This window comes from Somniosus microcephalus, chromosome 13, assembly GCF_052327205.1.
Source record: "Somniosus microcephalus isolate GS21.2 chromosome 13, FLI_Smic_1.0, whole genome shotgun sequence".
Classification (NCBI taxonomy): Eukaryota; Metazoa; Chordata; class Chondrichthyes; order Squaliformes; family Somniosidae; genus Somniosus; species Somniosus microcephalus.
In genome coordinates, this window is record NC_140999.1 from 193,042,311 (window position 1) to 193,068,712 (window position 26,402).

The 26,402-nt window shown below is 46.7% G+C and overlaps 1 protein-coding gene across 1 annotated transcript in view; it reads left to right on the plus strand.

Annotated features, from left to right (window-relative positions):
* Positions 1-26,402, plus strand: part of rims4 (regulating synaptic membrane exocytosis 4) — a 179,436-nt gene that overhangs the window by 99,466 nt on the left and 53,568 nt on the right. The window contains exon 3 of the mRNA XM_086005893.1: positions 3,062-3,174. Coding sequence (XP_085862019.1) covers positions 3,062-3,174 — 113 coding nt within the window. The remainder of the gene's footprint in view (positions 1-3,061; positions 3,175-26,402) is intronic.

The following is a 26,402-nucleotide window of genomic DNA, read 5'->3' on the forward strand; positions in this document are numbered from 1 at the left end:
GAGGTTATCCACTTTGGTGGCAAAAACAGGAAGACAAATTATTATCTGAACGGCAATAGATTGGGAAAAGGGGAAGTGCAACGAGACCTGGGTGTCCTTGTGCACCAGTCGCTGAAGGTAAGCATGCAGGTGTAGCAGGCGATTAAGAAGGCAAATGGTATGTTGGCCTTCATAGCGAGAGGGTTCGAGTACAGGAGCAAGGATGTCTTGCTGCAGTTGTACAGGGCCTTGGTGAGACCACACATTGAGTATTGTGTGCAGTTTTGGTCACCTTATCTGAGGAAGGATGTTCTTGCCATGGAGGGAGTGCAGCGAAGATTCACCAGACTGATATTGGGATGGCAGGAATGACGTATGAAGAGAGATTGGGTCGATTAGGCTTATATTTGCTAGAGTTTAGAAGAATGACAGGGGATCTCATTGAAACTTATAAAATTCTAACAGGACTAGACAGACTAGATGCAGGAAGGATGTTCCCGATGGCGGGGGAGTCCAGAACCAGGGGTCACAGTCTAAGGATAAGGGGTAAGCCATTTAAGAGTGAGATGAGGAGGAATTTCTTCACCCAGAGAGTGGTGAACCTGTGGAATTCTCTACCACAGAAGGCAGTTGAGGCCAACTTATTAAATATATTCAAGAAGGAGTTAGATATATTTCTTACGGCTAAACGGATCAAGGGATATGGAGAGAAGGCAGAGCCAGGGTACTGAATTTGGATGATCAGCCATGATCTCATTAAATGGCGGAACAGGCTCGAGGGGCCGAATGGCCTACTCCTGCTCCTATCTTCGATGTTTCTATGTTATAGAAGCTGACTAAAGCCTTCAAATTTGAACAGAATTCTTTGATTTCTCCTTTTCTTAATTGTGATAGCTCTCACCAAACTAAAAGTGTCACCTTCCCATTCAGCAATCCAAATGCACTTCATCTTATCGTTTATCTTGTACTTCTTATAGTTGTCTATTTATCATGCATACAAGTAAAAAAATTGAACAACTTAATTTCCTTGCCCTGCGTCTGTGAAAAAGAGAAGGTAGGAAAGCGCAAGACAGAGAGTGAGGACTGGACAAGTAAAGGGGTAAGCGCGTGCTAAAGCCTGCGCCACATTCGAGAATGGATTCACTCAGTTTATTTATCCGTTTCCCCCCTCTGAGTTTATTTTAACCAGTGCCGTAAAAATGGGGAATCAGCAGGAAAAGGATCTGCTCCATTTTATTTATAATAGGCTTGCCAGCAAACTTGAAGCCAATGGAATAAAAGGGACAGTTAGCAGCATGGATACGGAATTGGCTAAGTGACAGGAAACAGAGAGTCGTGGTGAACGGTTGTTTTTTGGACTGGAGGAAGGTATACAGTGATGTTCCCCGGGGGTCGGTACTAGGACCACTGCTTTTCTTGATATATATTAATGACTTGGACTTGGGTGTACAGGCCACAATTTCAAAATTTGCAGATGACTTGGAAGTATAGTGAACAGTGAGGAGAAGAGTGATAGACTTCAAGAGGACATAGACAGGCTAGTGGAATGGGCGGGCAGGTGGCAGATGAAATTTAATGCAGAAAAGTGCGAAGTGATACATTTTGGTAGGAAGACCGAGGAGAGGCAATACAAACTAAATGGTACAATTCTAAAGGGGGTGCATGAACAGAGAGGCCTGGGGGTATGTGTGCACAAATCATTGATGGTGGCAGGGCAGGTTGAGAAAGCAGTTAAAAAGCATATGGGGTCCTGGGCTTCATAAATAGAGGCATAGAGTACAAAAGCAAGGAAGTTATGATGAACCTTTATAAAACACTGGTTCGGTCACAACTGGAGTATTGTGTCCAATTCTGGGCACCGCACTTTAGGAAGGATTCTGAGAGGGTGCAGAAAAGATTTACGAGAATGGGTCCAGGGATGAGGGACTTCAGTTACTTTGATAGACTGGAGAAGCTGGGGTTATTCTCCTTGGAGCAAAGAAGATTGAGAGGTGATTTGATAGAGGTGTTCAAAATCATGAGGGGCCTAGACTGAGTAGATAGAGAGAAGCTGTTCCCATTGGCGGAAGGGTCGAGAACCAGAGAACACAGATTTAAGGTGATTGGCAAAAGAACCAAAGGCGACATGAGGAAAACCTTTTTTATGCAGCGAGTGTTTAGAATCTGGAATGCACTGCCTGAAAGGGTGGTGGAGGCAGATTCAATCGTGGCTTTCAAAAGGGAATTGGATAAGCACCTGAAGGAAAAAAAAATGCCAGGCTACGGGGAAAGGGTGGGGGAGTGGGACTAGCTGAAGTGCTCTTGCAGAGAGCCGGCACCGGCTCGACGGGCCGAATGGCTTCTTACTGTGCTGTAACCATTCTATGATTCTATGATTCTGTGATTCTGTATGTAATATGTAAGATACCTGGATGGAATGAGTTGTGTATATATATATATATACTGTATAGATATGTAGGGTTAGGAGTTGGTTTAATCTCATATGATTAAGGTTTTTGCTTTCTTTTTACTTATAAATGCCTTGTGGGTTTGTACTATAGCTAGAAATAATGAAATGGTAAAAGTTGTTCATTCCAAGGATGTTTTAGGGTTTAATGTGTCAGGGAATATTTAGCTGACTGTGCTGTTTAGCTGCTGCTGAATGTACAGGATGTGCGATTCGTGTCTGTTGACTTATTTTTGTCGACACATTGTGAAACGATTGTGATGGCCAAGACAGTCTTGAGATAGGAAACAGGACAGTAGGCCAGGATGGTAAACAAGTTGGCATCTGGTGTTTTGTAGGAACTATCTCATTTTGAGTGGTCTTGTTCACAATAACTATTATCAGGATATGATGAACCATCTAGGATAGTGTGCGTGACTAGAGACCTATAAAGATCTTAAGCTTTCCTTAAAAATTTGTAGAGAGAGTCAGGATCAAAAGGATTGGTTGCTTAATTCGCTAGCCAGTATGCCTACTGCTTACAGACACTGTGTGTGCCTGGACTTGGTTGAACACAAAAGGACTACGTTGTAACCATATTTGGTTTGTCAGATTCCAATTGCCTTACAAATAACTGGACTGTTCTTCTCTCTTCAGCTTGAACTACAGTGGAGTCTGCCTGGCATCTGATGGGCAGTTTAGGGACTTCCTGGATGGAATGGGTCCTGCACAGTTTGTGGGTCGTCAGACCTTGGCCACGCCATCGATGGGTAAGGCACTCGATACCTCTTTAGTTAGAACTTAGCACTGACCCTAGGAACTTCTGCGGACCGTGTGAGAAAGAGATTGAGAGAATATGAACCTCGATATTTACGGGACGGGGGGCAGGGAAGGAACAGGGGAAACCTGGAAATCCCAGGGGACCTGGCAGGACCTCATTATTGTTTTCTGCTTCCCTTTCCCGCCTAGGGCTGCCGGCCAGATTGACAGGATGGGGAAAAAAGGACAGGGATGGTAAACCAATGGCAGGAGGCCGCAGCCGGGGGATCCCTGGGTGTGGTCCGCGGCAGAGATCGGGGCTTGGTGGTGGTGGTGGGGGGTCGGGGGCGGGCGGGGGTGTGGAGCCTGGCATTCAGGAGGGAGGGAGGGACGGCGAGATCGAGGTTTGAGTGGGAGTGGGCGTTCGGCGATTGAGGCAGTGAGGAGAGGCTGAAGGCTTCCTTGAGGGGTCTGGGGGGAATCACACCTGCTCCTACTGGCCCACAGTGGGTGCTATAAGAAGCACCAAAACTGCTGGAGCCGGCAGCTCCCACCTCCATTTCGCTGCCGGATTTCCCGAGCCCTGGGAAACCTGTTCGGCAACTGTGAAACTCAAATCAGGCTCCCAACTGCACTGTGGGAGCCTGATTCAAATGTGATGATGAAGTGCCTCGCCTCTCCACAGCGGGCCACACGCATATCATGCAAACCACCGCCGTAAAGATGCATACATGACGGGCTGGGGGCGCGCTCCCCGATTTAAAAATATAAACTACCCCTCCCCGACCCTCTTGCGCCCATCGTTGTGGGGGGGGGGTGCAGGCGGGGGGTGGTTAATATCGAGGCTAATGTGTTTGAGAGAGCGAGAGAACGCGAATAACTGAGAGAAAAACAGTGAGAGTAAAAGAGACAGGGAGTGAGACAGCGAAAGTGAGAAAGAGACAGACTGTCAAACATTAACAAGACAGATGGTGAGAGAAGAGATAAAGAATGGGTTTGAATTCATCTCATTCTGTGTCACGTCTCACAAATGTCCCCAGACCCTTCACATAAAGAAAGAACTAACTAACTAACTTACTAACTTACTTGCATTGCTATAGCACCTTTCACATCCTCAGGACGTCCCAAAGTGTTTCACAGCCAATGAAGTACTTTTGAAGTGTCGTCATTGTTGTAATGTAGGAAATCACAGTTAACAAATGTTCTCAGCAAGATCCCAGAAACGTTGAGATAAATGACCAGTTTAACGTGTTTTATAATCAATTACTTTGAAGTACATTGACTGTATGAGAATAAACGGGGAGCGGATGGAGAGATGCGTCTCATCCCTCAATGCACTGAATTCAAATTTCTCAATCTACTCTATTACTTCACTCACTGCCTCTGCAGTCTCCTCCAACCCCACAGCCGTGCTCACATCACACAATCACAGAATGATACAGCACAGAAGGAGGCCATTGTGCCGGCTCTTTGAAAGAGCTCTCCGATTAGTACTACTATCTCTGCTCTTTCCCCATAGCCTTGCAAATTTTTCCCCTTCAAGTATTTATCCAATTCCTTTTTGAAAGTTACTATTGAATCTGCTTCCGCCGCCCTTTCAGGCAGCGCATTCCAGATCACAACAACTTGCTGTAAAAACATTCTCCTCATGTCCCCTCTGGTTCTTTTAACAATTACCTTCAATCTGTGTCCTCTGGTTACTGACCTTCCTGCCAGTGAAAACAATTCCTCCCTATTTACTCTATGAAAAGGCCCTTCATAATTTTAATAACCTCTATTAAATCTCCCCTAACTTTCTCTGCTCTAAGGAGAACAATCCATAAGAACATAAGAATGTAAGAAATAGGAGCAGGAGTTGGCCATTTGGCCCCTCGAGCCTGCTCCGCCATTCAATGAGATCATGGCTGATCATCAACCTCATCTCCACTTTCCTGCACGATCCCCATATCCCTTGATTCCCTTAATTTAAAAAAATCTATCGATCTCTGTCTTGAATATACTCAACGACTGAGCCTCCGCAGCCCTCTGGGACAGAGAATTCCAAAGATTCACAACCTTCTGAGTGAAGAAATTTCTCTTCACCTCAGTCCAAAATGACCAACCCTTATTCTGAGACTGTGACCCCTGGTTCTAGACTCCCCAGCCAGGGGAAACATCCTCCCTGCATCTACCCTGTCAAGCCCTGTAAGAATTTTATATGTTTCAATGAGATCACCTCTCATTCTTCTAAACTCTAGAGAATATAGGCCCTGTCTACTCAATCTCTCCTCATAGGACAATCCCCCATCCCAGGAACCAGTCTGGTGAACCTTCGTTGCACTCCCTCTATGGCAAGAATATCCTTCCTTAGGTATTGAGTCGCGCCCCCTTTGGGGCACTAACTTCGCCCCCGAATAAATTAGCGTCCCCGCGGCTGAAATTCATCAGTAGCGCCCCAAGAGGAAAGCGGGGTGCTACTGGAAGCGCCCCCCCCGGCTCCCTCTTGGGGCACTGCGAGGGAATATCGCGGCGCTGCTTGCCGCAGCACAATGCGCTGCGGCACGTCACGCCGTGGTACTTTTGGCTTTCCTCCCCTTCTTAAAGGGGAGGGGCCTTGCGCAGCGTGACCCAGTGCCCAGCTGGGCCACCGAGATCGGAGTGCCGGCACTCCACCGGGGTGGGGGGAGGTGCTCAGGAGGCCGGGGACGGCAATGGGGGCAGGTGCTGGCAGGCGGCCAGCAACAAAAATGGCCGCCCGACACATTGCCTTTAATTAGCATCGCCCTGGCCGCAGGTAGGCCCCCCTGACCCGTCGGACATAACGTCCGGCAGTAAGTCAGGGGGTGCTACCGAAGATTGCGGCTGGGGCACGAGTGGGGCGCTGCGCACGGGGATGACATAATCGCCAGCGCCGCAAGGCGCTAACAGTTACCGCCGCCGCTAACCTCCCGCTGAATTTCCCTTCACTTTACCATTTAGTGGCAAAGTCTTCATCCATCTTGTACCTATATGTTGGAATTCCTTGCCTCCCACCACGACCTCCACCTTGCTCCATCTTTCCCCACCTTCTCTTTGACCACACCTTCTTCCATCACTCCTAATCTTGGTCAGGTCTGGCCCTCAACTTTGAATCCCTTGAGATGTTAGAGGTGCTGTACAAAATGTAAATTGTAGCCACAACATTGATAAGAAAGAAAGACTTGCATTTCTATAGCGCCTTTCACGACCTCAGGATGTCCCGAAGTGCTTTACAGCCAATGAAGTACTTTTTGAAGTGTAGTCACTGTTGTAATGTAGGAAATGTGGCAGCCAATTTGCACACAACAAGCACCCACAAACAGCAATGTGATATTGACCGGATAATCTGTTTTAGTGATGTTGGTTGAGGGATAAATATTGGCCCCAGGACACCGGGGAGAACTCCCCTGCTCTTCTTCGAAATAGTGCCATGGGATCTTGTACACCCACCTGAGAGAGCAGGCGGGGCCTCGGTTTAACATCTCATCCGAAATGCATTGACAGAGGGAGAGACTGAGCGTGAGATAGAGGGAGGCTGAGAGATAGTGAGTGAAAGAGAGACAATGACAAGGAAAGAGAGAGAAAGAGAGCATGAGAAACCTTGGAATGAGAAAAGGCCATTCAGCCTATCAAGCTCACTCGTTCCACAGTCCATGCATGACCACCTCTCCCATTGAACCACTCTATACTCCCTTCCTAACTCCATGTGAATCAAGCAGAGTTGTTAATATCTCTATAACCCTCAATTCCACAGAAATACTTCTCAAAGTGGCAACCACTGACCAAACATTAACAATCATTTCTGCTACTCTGTTCCATTGACAGAAGCTGAGAATGCTTGTCATAATCCACCATATATTTTTTATGGATTGATTTAATTTCCTCAGAAGGAGAACATTCCATTAATACAACATTCCTTCAGAGTGACATTGCATTAGCAGTCAGCATAGGGTGGGACTTGAGTCCAACATCAGTCAGAAGTGAGAATGCTAAAGAATCTATATATTACAGAGAATAGCAGTCCCTATTATGGACAATAGCAGCCCCTGTGTCTATTATAGGGAATCGCAGCTGCTGTGTGTATTATAGAGAATAGCAGCCCCTCTGTATATTATAGAGAATAGCAGCCCCTCTGTATATTATAGAGAATAGCAGCCCCTGTGTATATTACAGAGAATAGCAGCCCCTGTGTATATTATAGAGAATAGCAGCCCCTGTGTATATTATAGAGAATAGCAGCCCCTGTGTATATTACAGAGAATAGCAGCCCCTGTGTATATTATAGAGAATAGCAGCTCCTGTGTATATTATAGAGAATAGCAGCCCCTGTGTATATTATAGAGAATAGCAGCTCCTGTGTATATTATAGAGAATAGCAGCCCTTGTGTATATTATAGAGAATAGCAGCCCCTGTGTATATTATAGAGAATAGCAGCCCTTGTGTATATTATAGAGAATAGCAGCCCTTGTGTATATTACAGAGAATAGCAGTCCCTATTATGGACAATAGCAGCCCCTGTGTCTATTATAGGGAATAGCAGCTGCTGTGTGTATTATAGAGAATAGCAGCCCCTCTGTATATTATAGAGAATAGCAGCCCCTGTGTATATTATAGCGAATAGCAGCCCCTGTGTATATTATAGGGAATAGCAGCCCCTGTGTATATTATAGAGAATAGCAGCCCTTGTGTATATTATAGAGAATAGCAGCCCTTGTGTATATTATAGGGAATAGCAGCCCCTGTGTATATTATAGAGAATAGCAGCCCTTGTGTATATTATAGAGAATAGCAGCCCCTGTGTATATTACAGAGAATAGCAGCTCCTGTGTATATTATAGCGAATAGCAGCCCCTGTGTATATTATAGAGAATAGCAGCCCCTGTGTATATTATAGAGAATAGCAGCCCCTGTGTATATTACAGAGAATAGCAGCTCCTGTGTATATTATAGAGAATAGCAGCCCCTGTGTATATTATAGCGAATAGCAGCCCCTGTGTATATTATAGAGAATAGCAGCCCCTGTGTATATTATAGAGAATAGCAGCCCTTGTGTATATTATAGAGAATAGCAGCCCCTGTGTATATTATAGAGAATAGCAGCCCTTGTGTATATTATAGAGAATAGCAGCCCCTGTGTATATTATAGAGAATAGCAGCCCTTGTGTATATTATAGAGAATAGCAGCCACTATGTATGTTATAGAGAATAGCAGCCCCTGTGTATATTATAGAGAATAGCAGCCCCTGTGTATATTACAGAGAATAGCAGCCCCTGTGTATATTATAGAGAATTGCAGCCCCTGTGTATATTATAGAGAATAGCAGCCCCTGTGTATATTATAGGGAATAGCAGCCCCTGTGTATATTATAGAGAATAGCAGCCCCTGTGTATATTATAGGGAATAGCAGCCCCTGTGTATATTATAGAGAATAGCAGCCCCTGTGTGTATTATAGAGAATAGCAGCCCCTGTGTATATTATAGTGAATAGCAGCCCCTGTGTATATTATAGAGAATAGCAGCCCCTGTGTATATTGGGGCAGTAATTCCTCCTCAAACGTGTGAGTACGGAAGGGGTACTCACGCGTCTGGCCGGAGGAAATGCCGGTTTTCAGCACGCACAGCGCATGCGCTGAAAACCGGCATTTCCTCTCCTCTAACCCAAGAGTTGAAGAGGCTAGCGCGTGCGCTGTAGGGGGCAGCGCGTGCGTCTTGGATTTCCTCTGTTTTGGGGGATTTGCGCATGTGTAAAGGCCTCCGGTCTTTACGCTTGTAAAAAGCTCATGTAAGTATTTATTTTTACAGGTAAGTGGTGTTTTAGTGCAATTTAGAATTTTTTTTCCCACAGGTTTATTATTTTAAAGAATCTACAATAAGGTAAGTTTAGTTTTAGACCCTTTTTATTAAAAATTTATTTTTTTCAAAAAAAAAATTATTGTTTAAATTATTTTTTTAAACTTATTTATACTTAATTTAATGATTGGGTTGTTTTTTAAAATTTTATTTAAAGTTTAGGTAGTGTTTTGGGGTGCAGTACTTCTCATGAGTTTGACAGTTCTTACTCTCAAACTTATGAATGAAGTTTCCCCTCCCCTGATTGGCTGAACAGTGCTCACCTGATCCCAGCCGGCACATCGCACTAACTACGCCGCTGGGTCAGGTTAGCACAGCGCGCCGACATCAGAACCGGGCCACTGACAGGAAATCTACTGCGGGCCAGGTTTCAGATGTCGGCGCGCCGGGTGAGTGCACATCGGGGGCTTGCACGCGCGGCAAGCCCCCGACACCAAGTTCTGGGCCATTATAGAGAATTGCAGCCCCTGTGTATATTATAGAGAATTGCAGCCCCTGTGTATATTATAGAGAATCGCAGCACCTGTGTATATTACAGAGAATCGCAGCACCTGTGAGTCTCTATAATTCCCCCCAGTCTCCTCCCTTCTGCTGTTTAAGTTCCCCTGCCTCTAATAGTCGGTACATTTTATCCCTAACTGCAAGTTCAAGCTGCACGGTTAAAGTTACCTGAGCCCACTGCCCATTCCCCGACCATGCCTGTTCTTTGTTCTCAGTGAGCACTGGCTCTTCACTTAAAATTAGCTCACAAATTCCCAGACCTCTCTGCCGTCAAGACTATGCTTCTCCACTAGACTATTGATCTAGTGACTCGTGGATCGCGAGTGGAGTTCGGGGCCAGGGATCGCGAGAATATCAGTGCTAATTTGATCCTGTGAGAGACAACATCATTCATGTCTGAGGCCGGGACCCAGGAGCGAGGACGAGCCCAGCAGCGAGGTCAAGGCCCAGGGGCAGCACGGTGGCATAGTGGTTAGCACTGTTGCCTCACAGCGCCAGAGACCCGGGTTCGAATCCGGCCTCGGGCGACTGTCTGTGTGGAGTTTGCACATTCTCCCCGTGTTTGCGTGGGTTTTCTCCGGGTGCTCCGGTTTCCTCCCACAGTCCAAAGATGTGCGGGTTAGGTTGATTGGCTATGATAAATTGACCCTTAGTGTTAGGGGGATTAAATACGTGAGGTTACAGGGATAGGGTGGGACATGTGTTGGTGTAGGGGTTACGGGGATTGGGTGGGATATGTGTCGGTGCAGGCTCGATGGGCCGAAATGGCCTCTATCTGCACTGTGGGGTTTCTGTGATTTCTGTGATTCTGAGTGGCGCAGCGTGGACCAGCAGCGAGGTCAAGGCCCAGGAGTGGCGCAGCGTGGACCAGCAGCGAGGTCGGGTGGACCACAATGCATCCTACGAAACCCAGGCAGAGAGAATCTGCGGGAAGCAGGACAGTAGCATTATGTTTATGTGTGTGTGCTAGGCCGATGTAGCAGAGCCTGGTCTCCAATCATCTTGGATCCCCTTGCCATTGGACCAAGACCTTGCTCTGTCAAGCCCGTGTGGTAGCTGGTGTGCAACGGCCACCCCATGTTAAAATAATTCACGCACATGCATCTTCCACCCTTTAAAATGAAGTTCGGGACCTGGAACATCAGGACCCTCATGGGCAACCCCAACAGTGACAGACCGGAACGCTGTACTGCTATCGTTGCCCGGGAGCTCAGACGTTTCGACATTGACATCGCCGCCTTAAGCGAGACCCGGCGGGCAGGGGAAGGCCAGCTCAAGGAGCAAGGCGGTGGTTACACCTTCTTCTGGAAAGGCAAACCTGAAGAAGAACGCCACCTCCATGGGGTAGGCTTCGCCATAAAAAATGAACTAGTTGGGCGTCTCAGAGACTCTCCTTGCGGTATAAACGAGCGCCTCCTGACTCTTCGGCTCACCCTAGCCCGGAACCAGTGCGCTACGGTCATCAGTGCGTGCGCCCCAACACTGGAAGCCACAGACGAGACCAAAGAGGAATTCTACTCCAGCCTCGAACAATCCCTGTCCCGAGTCCCAACGGGCGACAAGCTGATCCTCCTTGGCAACTTCAACGCCAGAGTTGGAAAGGACACAGACCTCTGGAGAGGTGTGATCGGCAGAGAGGGGGTAGGGAAAGTCAACTCCAACGGTACCCTCCTCCTGTCAAAATGCTTAGAACATGGCCTTGTCATAACCAACACCTTGTTCCGTCAGAGAGACAAGTACGAGGCTTCATGGCAGCACCCTCGTTCCAAGCACTGGCGTCTGCTGGACTACGTCATCGTCCGAGCGAGGGACCGCAAGGACGTCCGCATCACCCGCGCCATGACAGGAGCTCATGACTGCTGGACAGACCACCGCCTAATCCGCTCTGTCATCTCCATCAATATAGCCCCAAAACAGCGGTGGCAACAGAAACAATGCCGCAAGAAAATCAACGCTGGAGCACTCAAAGACCCCGCTAAGAAAGCCCTATTCAGCCTGCGCCTCACAAACAACCTGACGACTCCCAGTGATGCAGAGACACAGAGTGCCCACAGCACCTGGTCTGCACTCAAGGCCTCCATAATCAGCACCTGTGAAGAGACGCTCGGTCACTCGACCAGGAAACACCAAGGCTGGTTCAATGAGAACGACCAGGAGATCCAGGAGCTAATAAGCCGCAAGTGCAAGGCATTCCTGATCTGGAAACAGCAACAGAACTCGAGAGCAAGAGAGCAGCTCTACAGATGCCTGAAGGCCGAGGTCCAACAAAAAACTCGCAACCTAAAGAACAGATGGTGGGTGGAGAAAGCGCAGGAGATCCAGCAGCTAGCCGACAACCACGACGTGCGTGGAATCTTTAGCACAGTCAAGACCATCTACGGCCCAAGCACCCAAGGCCCTACCCCACTGTGGGCCAAGAACGGAGAGGTACTCATCAAGGACAGAGAGGCAGTCAGTGCCCACTGGAAGGAGCACTTCGAAGATCTCCTTAACCGAGACTCTGTCTTCAACGCGAGTGTCCTCAACTCCATCCCGCAGCATGCTACCCGCCACCATCTCAGCACAACCCCAGCCCAGCATGAGGTTGAAAAGGCCATCCGACAACTGAAGAACAAGAAGGCCTCAGGAGCAGATGGAATCCCCGCTGAGGCACTAAAGCATGGTGGAGAAGCACTACTGGCGTGAATTCATGAACTCATTTCTCTTATCTGGAAGGAGGAGAGCATGCTAGGGGATCTCAGAGATGCCGTAATTGTGACCATCTTCAAGAAAGGTGACAAGTCCGATTGTGTTAATTACAGAGGAGTTTCCCTGCTGTCTGCCACAGGAAAGTTATCGCAAGAATCCTCCTCAATCGACTTCTCCCAGTGGCCGAAGAGCTCCTCCCAGAGTCGCAATGTGGATTCCGCCCACTAAGGGGCACAATGGACATGATCTTCACCGCACGTCAATTACAAGAGAAATGCAGGGAACAGCACCAACATGGCCTTCTTTGATCTCACAAAGGCCTCCGACACTGTCAACCATGAGGGATTATGGAGTGTCCTCCTCAAATTCGGCTGCCCTCAAAAGTTTGTCACCATCCTCTGCCTGCTTCACGCCGACATGCAACGCTCTTCTCGACCTTCCTTGCTGCAATGCTCCATCTCACCCTCAGTATGCTCCCCACTGGAGTGGAGCTAATTTACAGAACAAACGGGAAACTATTCAACCTCCGTCGCCTCCAGTCCAGATCCAAGGTCATCCTATCCTCTGTCATCGAATTACAGTGTGCAGACGATGCTTGTGTCTGCGCTCACTCGGAGGTTGAACTCCAAACCATTGTCAACACCTTCACCGAAGCGTACGAGAGTATGGGCCTTACACTAAACATTCGTAAGACAAAGGTCCTCTACCAACCTGCCCCTGCCACACAGTGCTGCCCCCCGATTATCAAAATCCACGGCAAGGCCTTGGACAACGTGGACCACTTTCCATACCTTGGGAGCCTACTGTCAACAAGGGCAGACATCGATGACGAAGTCCAACACCGCCTTCAGTGTGCCAGTGCAGCCTTCGGTCGCCTGAGGAAGAGAGTGTTTGAAGACCAGGACCTCAAACCCGGCCCTAAGCTCATGGTCTACAGAGCAGCAGTGATACCCACCCTGCTGTATGCCTCAGAGACATGGACCATGTACAGCAGGCACCTCAAAGCACTGGAGATGTACCACCAATGCTGCCTCCACAAGATCCTGCAAATCCATTGGCAGGATAGGCGCACCAACGCCAGTATTCTCGCTCAGGCCAACATCCCCAGCATCGAAGCTTTGACCACGCTCGATCAGCTCTGATGAACGGATCACATTGTCCGCATGCCCGATACGAGACTTCCGAAACAAGCGCTCTACTCGGAGCTCCGGCACGGCAAGAGAGCCCCAGGTGGGCAGAAGAAACGCTTCAAGGACATCCTCAAAGTCTCCTTGAAAAAGTGTAACATCCCCACCGACACCTGGGAATCCCTGGCCCAAGACTGCACAAAGTGGAGGAGAAGCATCCGGGAAGGTGCCGAACACCTCGAGTCTCTTCGCTGGGAGCAAGCGGAAGCCAAGCGCAGGCAGCACAAGGAGCGCACGTCAACCCAAGCACCCCACCCACCCGCCCCTTCAACCACCGTCTACCCCACCTGTGACAGAGACTGTAGGTCCCGCATTGGACTCATCAGTCACCTGAGAACTCATTTTTATTGTTGAAGCAAGTCATCCTCGGTTCCGAGGGACTGCCTAAGAAGAAGATATTCAAAACTGAAGTTGATAGATTTCTGACTAGTAAGGGCATTAAGGGACATGGCGATAGGGCCAGTGGATGGAGTTGAGGCAGAAGATCAGCCATGATCTCTTTGAATGGTGGAGCAGGCTCGATGGGCCGAAATGCCTACTTCTGCTCCTAATTCTTATGTTCTTAAGAGCAGCTCCTATGTATATTATAGAGAATAACAGACCGTGTGTATATTATCGAGAATAGCAGCCCTGTGTATATTACAGAGAATAGCAGCCCCTGTGTATATTATAGAGAATAGCAGCCCCTGTGTATATTATAGGGAATAGCAGCCCCTGTGTGTATTATAGGGAATAGCAGCCGCTGTGTATATTATAGAGAATAGCAGCCCGTGTATATTATACAGAATAGCAGCCCCCGTGTATATTATACAGAATAGCAGCCCCCGTGTATATTATAGGGAATAGCAGCCCCTGTGTATATTATAGAGAATAGCAGCCCCTGTGTATATTATAGAGAATAGCAGCCCCTGTGTATATTATAGAGAATAGCAGCCCCTGTGTATATTATAGGGAATAGCAGCCCCTGTGTATATTATAGAGAATAGCAGCCCGTGTATATTATAGAGAATAGCAGCCCCTGTGTATATTATAGGGAATAGCAGCCCCTGTGTATATTATAGAGAATAGCAGCCCCTGTGTATATTATAGAGAATAGCAGCCCCTGTGTATATTATAGAGAATAGCAGCCCCTGTGTATATTATAGAGAATAGCAGCCCCTGTGTATATTATAGGGAATAGCAGCCCCTGTGTATATTACAGAGAATAGCAGCCCCTGTGTATATTATAGAGAATAGCAGCCCCTGTGTATATTATAGAGAATAGCAGCCCCTGTGTATATTATAGAGAATAGCAGCCCCTGTATATATTATAGAGAATAGCAGCCCCTGTGTATATTATAGAGAATAGCAGCCCCTGTGTATATTATAGAGAATAGCAGCCCCTGTGTATATTATAGGGAATAGCAGCCCCTGTGTATATTACAGAGAATAGCAGCCCCTGTGTATATTACAGAGAATAGCAGCCCCTGTGTATATTATAGAGAATAGCAGCCACTGTGTATATTATAGAGAATAGCAGCCCCTGTGTATATTATAGAGAATAGCAGCCCCTGTGTATATTATAGAGAATAGCAGCCCCTGTGTATATTATAGAGAATAGCAGCCCCTGTGTATATTACAGAGAATAGCAGCCCCTGTGTATATTATAGAGAATAGCAGCCCCTGTGTATATTATAGAGAATAGCAGCCCCTCTGTATGTTATAGAGAATAGCAGCCCCTCTGTATATTATAGAGAATAGCAGCCCGTGTATATTATAGAGAATAGCAGCCACTCTGTATATTATAGAGAATAGCAGCCCCTGTGTATATTATAGGGAATAGCAGCCCCTGTGTATATTATAGAGAATAGCAGCCCCTCTGTATATTATAGAGAATAGCAGCCCCTCTGTATATTATAGAGAATAGCAGCCCCTCTGTATATTATAAGGAATAGCAGCCCCTCTGTATATTATAGAGAATAACAGCCCCTGTGTATATTACAGAGAATAGCAGCCCCTGTGTATATTATAAGGAATAGCAGCCCCTGTGTATATTATAGGGAATAGCAGCCCCTGTGTATATTATAGGGAATAGCAGCTCCTGTGAATATTATAGAGAATAATGTGGTGTATGTACCTTTAAGAGGAACTATGTTTTGTTGAAGCCCCTGTGCACTGTAGTACCGGTAGTGACCACTCGGGTATATAAGCCTGTATGGCGTCTTGTATAGTTTAATTCACCTCCAGACTTTGTTCAGTAAACACTTGTTAAATCAACTCATGCTTTCCGGGTCTTCATTACCACACGGATACAACAGTGGCGACGAGTTAGAAACGAACTTACCTGCAATTCCTCAGCACCTCAAGGAGATCGATTCCTCAGACGAAGGTCGAAGAAAAAAAAAAGAAAAAAAAACAAAACTCTGGTTTCACCAGCTAAACGGGCTGGTGACAGGTACTGCACTAATCCTTCCTGGGTGGCGGGCTGCGGCTCGATCGGATAGCTCTGCAGCGCGGCCGGTCAGCGAGTCGTAAGGCAGAAGCTAACAGAGACAGAGGGTGGAGCACTCAGGACACGGCCGGCGCTGCAAAGCAGGTCGGCGTTCGGACCAAGCAAAGGGAGGGGAAAGTCCCAGAGAGTCCGACGGAGTGACGGAGAAACTGTTTAAAAATATATATGTAATTAAAAACCGCGGAGAACAGCGTTGGCAGCAGCGGCAGCAGTGGGAAAGCGCGGGAGGTGCCATCTTGACTCGACAGGGAAGAAGAGAAAGCGCGGGAGGCGCCATTTTTGATTTTCAGGATGCCTAAGTCTGGCAATTTTACTGCTTTCGATAGTGATATAGAGGATTGGCCCACATATGTGGAAAGAGTGGAGGTATATTGCAAGGCGAATGAAGTAGCGGATGATAAAAAGGCATCGGTACTTCTAAATCTGATGGGCACAAGGACATACGGGCTGTTACGAAACTTGATCACTCCAGCCAAACCGATGGACAAGAATTTTAAGGAGATTGTTGATACCCTACAGGAGCGCTTAAACCCAACACCGCTGCTGATAGCGGAACGATTCAAATTCTTCAGGAGGAATCAGCACAAGAATGAAAGTAACGCTGATTACCTCACCGAATTACGAAAGCTGTCAAAGCACTGCCAATTCGGGGCAGGACTGGCAGATTCTCTATGAGACAAATTCGTCTGTGGTCTCCTAAGCGAAGGAACACAGAAAAGACTACTTTCTGAGAAAGATTTGACACTGGACAAGGTTTTCAGTGTGGCTGTATCATACGAAGCAGCAGTAAGAGGAGCTGCAGAGATACAGCAAAAGCCACAGGACTTCAGCACCCATGAAATGACACGGGGTTTCGAGAGATGTTATCGCTGCGGCAGATCCACCCATGACCAGAGGGACTGCTGGTTCAAGGACAAAGCATGCCGGTAATGCGGAAAGATGGGACACATTGCACGCGTATGCCGATCTGGAAAAAAATCCGCTGACAGTAAAAAGGTCAATAAGAAAAAGTACAGGAAGGTACAAATGATGATGGACAGTAGCTCCGAAGACCAGAAGAGCGATAGCAACTCCGAAAACAAGAGACTAAGCTGTCTCAAATTACATAATGTAATTGCCAAAGAAGATTACCAGACCATTTGGGTTACCCTCACAATAGCGGGGTCCCCAGTTAAAATGGAGCTAGATACAGGATCAGCTCTGACCGTCATAAGTCGATGGGATGACGAGCGGCTATTTCCGCATATACCTTTGAAAGACACATCCATTATCTTGAAGACATATACGGGGCAGAAAGTATACCCCAGAGGGAAAATAAGGGTGCCTGTTGTATACAACGGCAAGGAAATACAGAAGTTGTATTTATACGTTCTGCAAGATGGTGGTCCACCATTGTTGGGACGGGAATGGATCAGAAAGATACGCTTGGACTGGCACTCCATTCAGGCACTGACGGTGACCAGTAAGAAAAAAAATGATGACATCATCCCTGGACGATTAAAAGAAATCTTGGCTAACGCCAAAGAAGTGTTTCAACAGGAACTAGGAACCCTGAAAGGTGCCACCGCCTCAATAAAAGTAGAAGATGCGGCAATTCCCAAGTTTTTTAAGGCAAGGCCGGTGCCATACGCAATTCGTCCAGCAGTCGAGGCAGAACTGGAGAATTTGGAAAAAGCAGGCGTGTTATCCAAGGTAGATTGGAGCGAGTGGGCAACACCCATCGTCCCGGTCATGAAGAAAACGTTGAATAATGATAAATCTGAAGAACAGAGAAAAATTCGCATCTGTGGGGACTTCAAGGTGACTGTAAACCCGGTTCTTCATACGGTACAGTATCCTCTTCTGAGGATAGAAGATATTTTCGCCTCACTATCCGGAGGGAAACGTTTCACCAAAATTGACTTGGCACAGGCATATCTACAGATGGAGGTTGAGGAGACCTCTAAAAAGTATCTCACGATAAACACACACAAAGGCCTGTACCAGTACAATCGGCTAGTTTTCGGAGTAGCATCAGCTCCAGCTATCTGGCAAAGAGCTATGGAGCAAGTACTGCAAGGGATTCCAGGGACTCAATGCTACCTAGACGACATCCTTGTAACAGGAGAAAATGACAACGAGCACCTTGCCAATTTGGAGCAAGTGCTCACGAGGCTGAGAGAACGGGGCCTACGAGCAAATCGCCCCAAGTGCGAATTTTTCCAGAAACAAATATCATATTGTGGCCATGTCATTAACGAAGAAGGGTTGCATAAATCACCTGAAAAAATTGAAGCGGTCGTAAAAGCCCCAGCACCTGAAAATGTCTCACAATTAAGGTCGTTCCTGGGATTAATAAATTACTATCATAAATTTTTACCGAACTTGTCAACGGTTCTGCACCCTCTTAACGCACTGCTACAAACGGGAGTAATTTGGAAATGGAGCGAAGACTGTAAACGTGCCTACCATAAATGCAAAGGCTTGATCACGTCCAAGGAAGTGTTGGCTCATTACAACCCATCACTGCCAATCAGACTGGCGTGCGATGCATCCCCTTACGGTGTGGAAGCGGTATTATCGCATAAATTCCCTGATGGCTCGGAGCGGCCGATAGCTTTTGCGTCACGCTCATTGAACTCAGCTGAGCGTAACTATGCCCAGATCGACAGGGAGGCACTCAGCCTGGTGTGGGGGGTGAAGAAATTCAACCATTACCTACATGGACAAAAATTTACCTTGTTGACTGACCATCAACCCCTCGTCTCCATATTCAACCCTAAAAAGGGCGTTCCCATTATGACAGCGCAAAGGCTACAGAGGTGGTCCCTTTTCCTAGGGGCACACCAATATGACATAGAATACAAAGGAACAAAACAGCATGGGAATGCTGACGGTTTACCACGCCTACCGTTGCCAACGGTAGAAGAGGCACCTACAGTGGATCCAGTGGAGATGTTCCACTCGACCATAGTTGAATGTCTACCAGTGACAAATTCTGCCATTGAAAAGGAAACGAGAAATGACCCGACTCTCTCACGAGTCTACGATTTAACGGTGAAGGGATGGCCAGCACATGGTGAACCACTGTTACCAGCATTCTCGCAAAGAAGAGAACAGCTGTCAGTGTGCCGAGGAACCTTGATGTGTGGATCCAGAGTGGTGATTCCACCCAAACTCCAGGATAAAGTGCTAAAGGAGCTTCACGAGGGGCATCTGGGTGGAGTGAAAATGAAGAACTTAGCCAGAGCATTTGTGTGGTGGCCAGGTATCGATGGAGACATCGAAGAAATGACCAAGAGCTGTCTAGGATGCCAGAAGGTCCAAAACGCCCCACCACAAGCCCCTCTACATCCATGGGAATGGCCCTCATCTCCCTGGCAAAGGGTACATATCGACTTTGCTGGTCCATTTATGGACTCAATGTTCTTAATCGCGGTTGATGCACACTCCAAGTGGCCGGAGGTAATAAAGATGTCCTCCACCACCGTGGAAAAAACCATCACAGTATTAAGGACCATATTCGCCAGGAATGGGCTGCCTGAACAGATCTGTTCTGATAATGGACGGCAATTTGTATCCGAAGAATTCAGGAAGTTCTTAAAAAACAATGGGGTTAAGCACTACACGTCCGCCCCATACCATCCCGCCACCAATGGATTAGCTGAAAGGTTTGTCCAGACCTTCAAGAAGGCCATAAAGGCCATGGGTAATGAAGACATAAATCTACAACATAAGGTAGATAACTTCTTGTTTGCGTACAGGAATGCAACACATGTGGTTACAAACCAAACCCCCGCCATGATGTTTTTCAATAGAAGACTAAGATGCCGGCTGGATTTGGTCAAGCCAAACATCAGAAGGGACGTAGAGAACCGGCAATTTCAAGGCATGAATGAAAGGCCAACTAGAACCTTCCAGATAGGTCAACAAGTTTTGGCCCGGGACTACCGTACCGAAAAATGGCAGCCTGGAACAATTTGCACACGACTAGGACCGCTGATGTATACCGTGGACATTGGAGAAAGCATAATAAGGCGCCATGCTGACCAGATCATAGAGTCATCCGAAAAGGGACAACCTACACCACAACTCTATACGCCTAATGATGAAGCAGAGATACCCATAGTATGTACCTCCGATCCGGTGATACTGGAACCAGATGAACCCGACACTGGCATTCAAGCCGAATCGACCTTGCCAAAAGAACCTACTACACCACCGAAACCTACTACACCACCGAGGCGTTATCCGGACCGAGTCAGGAAGCCTCCAGAGAGACTGAATTTGTAATTGATTAACTTCAGCAAATGTGTAGATTATTGTTCATGTAAAAATGTTAATTAATGATTACTTAAAATATTATGTACTATTTATCTAAAAGGGGAGGAATTGTGGTGTATGTACCTTTAAGAGGAACTATGTTTTGTTGAAGCCCCTGTGCACTGTAGTACCGGTAGTGACCACTCGGGTATATAAGCCTGTATAGCGTCTTGTATAGTTTAGTTCACCTCCAGATTTTGTTCAGTAAACATTTGTTAAATCAACTCCTGCTTTCTGGGTCTTCATTACCACACGGGTACAACAAATAACAGCCCCTGTGTATATTATAGAGAATAGCAGCCCCTGTGAATATTATAGAGAATAGCAGCCCCTGTGAATATTATAGAGAATAGCAGCCCCTGTCTATATTATAGAGAATAGCAGCCCCTGTGTATATTATAGGGAATAGCAGCCCCTGTGAATATTATAGAGAATAGCAGCCCCTGTGTATATTATGGAGAATAGCAGCCCCTGTGTATATCATAGAGAATAGCAGCCCCTGTGAATATTATAGAGAATAGCAGCCCCTGTGTATATTATAGAGAATAGCAGCCCCTGTGTATATTATAGGGAATAGCAGCCCCTGTGAATATTATAGAGAATAGCAGCCCCTGTGAATATTATAGAGAATAGCAGCCCTTGTGTATATTATAGGGAATAGCATCCCCTGTGAATATTACAGAGAATAGCAGCCCCTGTGTATATTATAGAGAATAGCAGCCCCTGTGTATATTATAGAGAATAGCAGCCCCTGTGTATATTATAGAGAATAGCAGCCCCTGTGTATATTATAGAGAATAGCAGCCCCTGTGAATATTATAGAGAATAGCAGCCCCTGTGTATATTATAGAGAATAGCAGCCCCTGTGTATATTATAGCGAATAGCAGCCCCTGTGTATATTATAGAGAGTAGCAGCCCCTGTGTATATTATAGAGAATAGCAGCCCCTGTGTATATTATAGAGAATAGCAGCCCCTGTGTATATTATAGGGAATAGCAGCCCCTGTGTATATTATAGAGAATAGCAGCCCCTGTGTATATTATAGGGAATAGCAGCTCCTGTGTATATTATAGAGAATAGCAGCCCCTGTGTATATTATAGAGAATAGCAGCCCCTGTGTATATTATAGAGAATAGCAGCCCCTGTGTATATTATAGGGAATAGCAGCCCCTGTGTATATTATAGAGAATAGCAGCCCCTGTGTATATTATAGGGAATAGCAGCCCCTGTGTATATTATAGAGAATAGCAGCCCCTGTGTATATTATAGGGAATAGCATCCCCTGTGAATATTACAGAGAATAGCAGCTCCTGTGTATTTTTTTTTATTCGTTCCTGAGATGTGGGCGTCACTGGCAAAGCCAGCATTTATTGCCCATCTCTAGTTGCCCTTGAGAAGGTGGTGGTGAGCCGCCTTCTTGAACCGCTGCAGTCCGTGTGGTGAAGATACTCCCACAGTGCTGTTAGGGAGGGAGTTCCAGGAATTTGACCCAGTGACGATGAAGGAACGGTGATATACTACTACGTCATGATGGTGTGTGACTTGGAGGGGAACTTGGAGGTGGTGGTGTTCCCATGCACCTGCTGCCGTTGTCCGTCTAGGTGGTAGAGGTCGCGGGTTTGGGAGGTGCTGCCGAAGAAGCCTTGGCGAGTTGCTGCAGTGCATCTTGTAGATGGTACACACTGCAGCCACGGTACGCCGGTGGTGGAGGGAGTGAATGTTTAAGGTGGTGGATGGGATGCCAATCAAGCGGGCTGCTTTGTCCTGAACCCAAACTGGGGATCAGTGAGCAGGTTATTGGTGAGTAAGTGCCGCTTGATAGCATGTCGATGACACCCTCCATCACTTTGCTGATGATTGAGAGTAGACTGATGGGGCGGTAATTGGCCGGGGTGGATTTGTCCAGCTTTTTTGTGGACAGGACATACCTGGGCAGTTTTCCACATTGTCGGATAGATGCCAGTGTGGTAGCTGTACTGGAACAGTTTGGCTAGATGCACGGATAGTTCTGGAGCACAAGTCTTCAGTCTTCATATTATAGAAAATAGCTGCCCCTGTGTATATTATAAAGAATTGCAGCCCCTCTGTATATTATAGTGAATAGCAGGCCCTGCATATATTATTTATAATAGCAACCCCTGTGTATATTATAGGGAATAGCAGCCACTGTGTATATTTGAGTGAATAGCAGCCCCTGTGTATATTATAGGGAATAGCAGTTCCTGTGTATAATATAGCGAATAGCAGCCCCTGCCAGTCCCTGTGTATACTAGAGGGAATAGCAGCCCCTGTGTATATTATAGGGAATAGCAGCCCCTGTGTATATTATAGGGAATAGCAGCCCCTGTGTATATTATAGGGAATAGCAGCCCCTGTGTATATTGTAGAGAATAGCAGCCCCTGTGTATATTATAGGGAATAGCAGCCCCTGTGTATATTATAGGGAATAGCAGCCCCTGTGTATATTGTAGAGAATAGCAGCCACTTTGTATATTATAGAGAATAGCAGCCACTTTGTATATTATAGTGATTAGCAGCCTCTGTGTATATTATAAAGGACAGCTGCCCCTGTGTATAAGAACATAAGAAATAGGAGCAGGAGTAGGCCATTTGGCCCCTTAAGCCTGCTCCGCCTTTTAATGAGATCATGGCTGATCTGATCTTGGGCTCACCTCCATTTCCCTGCCCGCTCCCCATAACCCTTCACTCCCTTATTGTTCAAAAATCTGTCTATTATGTCCGTGTATAATTGAGACACGGACTGCAGGAGTTGATTATAACAAGTCTTTACTGAATGGAGACAACCTGGACACTGAAACTACAGAAGCCTGCTAGGGCCTTTTATACAGGGGTGGTCACTGCCGGTACTGCAGTCTGAGACCAGTTATTCCCTTAAAGGTACATACACAACAATTCCTCCCCTTTTAGATAAACAGTACATAACATTCATTTAACAACTAAATAATAACTAATTACAATTACAATTACGGTTGCTAGATACATTGGTTGAAGTTAAGCAATTATAAGTTCTGTCTTTGAGGAGGCTTCCTGATTCTGTCTGGATAACGCCTCTTTGGGATATCAGGTTCTTCTGGCAAGGTTGAGTCGGGATCAATGTCGTTGTTTGGTTCGTCTGCTTCCAATATCACCGATTCTGCGGTAGATGCAATTGGTACTTCGGTTTCATCGCCAGGTGTATCAGATCGTGGTGTGGAGTTGACATTTTCCAGTGACTCTAGAATCTGGTCAGCATGGCGTCTTACAATGCTCTCTCCAACGTCCACGGTATACATGAGAGGTCCTTGCCGTGTACAGATCGTTCCTGGCTGCCATTTCTCTGTGCGGTAGTCCCGGGCCAAAACTGGTTGACCTATCTTAAAACTCCTGGTCGGCCTTTCATTCATATTCTGAAACTGCCTGTTCTCCACATCTCTTCTGACGTTTGGCTTAACCAAATCCAAGCGGCATCGTAGTCTTCGATTGAAGAACATCATGGCTGGAGTTTGGTTGGTAACCACATGTGTTGCATTCCGGTAGGCAAACAAGAAGTTATCCACCTTGTGTTGTAGGGGTATATCTTCATTACACATTGCCTTGATAGCCTTCTTGAATGTTTGAACAAACCTCTCGGCCAATCCATTCGTGGCTGGATGATATGGGGCGGATGTGTAATGCTTAACACCATTGTTCTTTAAGAACCTCCGGAACTCTTCAGACACAAACTGTGGTCCATTGTCAGAGCAAATCTGTTCAGGCAGCCCATTCCTGGCGAATATGGTTCATAAGACTGTGATAGTTTTTTCTGTGGTGGTTGAGGACATTTTTATTACCTCTGGCCACTTTGAATGTGCATCCACCGCAATTAAAAACATCGAGTCCATAAAGGGACCAGCAAAATCAATGTGCACCCTTTGCCATGGAGATGAGGGCCACTCCCATGGATGTAGAGGGGCTTGTGGTGGGGCGTTTTGGACCTTCTGGCATCCTGTACAGCTCTTGGTCATCTCTTCGATTTCTCTATCGATTCCCGGCCACCACACAAACGCTCTGGCTAAGTTCTTCATTTTTACCCCTCCCAGATGACCCTCATGAAGCTCATTGAGCACGCTATCCTTCAATTTGGGTGGAATTACTACTCTGGATCCACACATCAAGGTTCCTCTGCACACTGACAGCTGTTCTCTTCTCGGTGAGAATGCTGGCAGCAGTGGTTCGCCATGCGCTGGCCATTCCTTCACCGTTAAATCATAGACCCAGGAGAGTGTCGGGTCATTTCGTGTTTCCTTTTCTATGTTTGCATTCGTCACAGGGAGACATTCGACTATAGTCGAGTGGAATAACTCCACTGGATCCACTGCCAGTTCTTCTTCCACCATCGGCAACGGTAGGCATGACAATCCATCAGCATTCCCATGCTGTTTAGTTCCTTTGTACTCGATGTCATATTGGTGTGCCCCTAGGAAAAGGGACCACCTCTGTAGCCGTTGTGCTGTCATTATCGGTACGCCCTTCTGAGGGTTGAAAATGGAGACGAGAGGTTGATGATCAGTTAGTAGAGTAAATTTCTGACCGTGCAAGTAGTGATTGAACTTCTTCACCCCCCACACCAGGCTGAGGGCCTCTCTGTCAATCTGGGCGTAGTTACGCTCGGCTGAAGTTAACGAGCGTGACGCAAAAGCTATCGGCCTCTCTGAACCATCAAGGAATTTATGTGACAGTACCGCCCCAATGCCGTAGGGAGACGCATCACATGCCAGTCTTATCGGTAGTGATGGGTTGTAGTGAGCCAATACTTCTCTTGAAGTGATTAGGTCCTTACTCTTCTGAAAGGCCCGCTTACATTCATCGCTCCATTTCCATGCTACTCCCGTTCATAGTAGGGCGTTCAGTGGATGCAGAATTGTGGACAAATTCGGCAAAAACTTATGGTAGTAATTCACCAATCCGAGGAATGACCTCAGTTGCGACACATTTTCAGGCGCTGGAGCCTTAACTACCGCTTCAATTTTGTCAGGGGACTTATGCAACCCCTCTTTATCAATCACGTGGCCACAATATGATATCTGTTTCTTAAAAAACTTGCACTTGGGGCGATTGGCTCGTAGCCCATGTTCACGTAGTCTAGTGAGCACCTGCTCTAGGTTGGCAAGGTGTTCACTGTCATCTTCACCTGTCACTAGGATGTCGTCCAAGTAACGGTGAGTCCCCGGAATCCCTTGCAGGACTTTTTCCATCGCTCTTTGCCATATCGCCGGAGCTGATGCTACTCCGAATACCAGTCGATTATTCTGGTAAAGACCTTTGTGAGTGTTTATCGTGAGATACTTCCTAGAGGATTCTTCAACCTCCATCTGCAAATATGCTTGTGCTAGGTCAATTTTTGTAAAACGCTTCCCTCCTGATAGTGAGGCGAAGATATCTTCTATCTTTGGAATAGGATATTGTACTGTGTGAAGGACTGGGTTCACCATCACCTTGAAGTCCCCACAGATGCGAACCATCCTTGGCTCCTCAGACTTATTGTTTAACGTTTTCTTCATGACAGGAATGATGGGTGTCGCCCACTCGCTCCAGTCTACCTTAGATAACATGCCTGCATTCTCCAGATTCTCCAGCTCTGCCTCGACTGCTGGGCGAATTGCACATGGTACCGGTCTTGCTTTGAAAAACTTCGGAATTGCATTCTCCTCTATTTTTATCGAGGCGGTTACGCCTTTAAGAGTGCCCAATTCTTGTTGAAATACCTCTTTGGCGTCAGCTAAGATTGTTGACAATCGTCCAGGAGTGACGTCGTCATCCTTTTTACCAGCCACCGTCAGTGCCTGAATGGAGTGCCAGTCTAAACTTATCTTTCTTATCCATTCACGTCCCAATAACGGTGGTCCACCATCTTGCAGAATGTAGAGATACAATTTCCGTATTTTCTTGCCGTTGTATTCGACAGGCACCCTTATTTTTCCTCTGGGGTATACTTTTTGCCCCGTATACGTCCTCAAGACAATGGATGTCTCTCTCAAGGGTATGTGTGAGAATAGCCGCTCGTAGTCTCGTCAATTCATGACGGTTAGAGCTGATCCTGTATCCAATTCCATTTTGACTTGGGACCCTGCTATCGTGAGGGTGACCCAAATGGTTCGGTGATCCTCTTTTGCGATTACGTTGTGAAGTTTGAGACAGCTTAGTCTCTTGTTCCCGGATTCACTATCGCTCATCTGGTCTT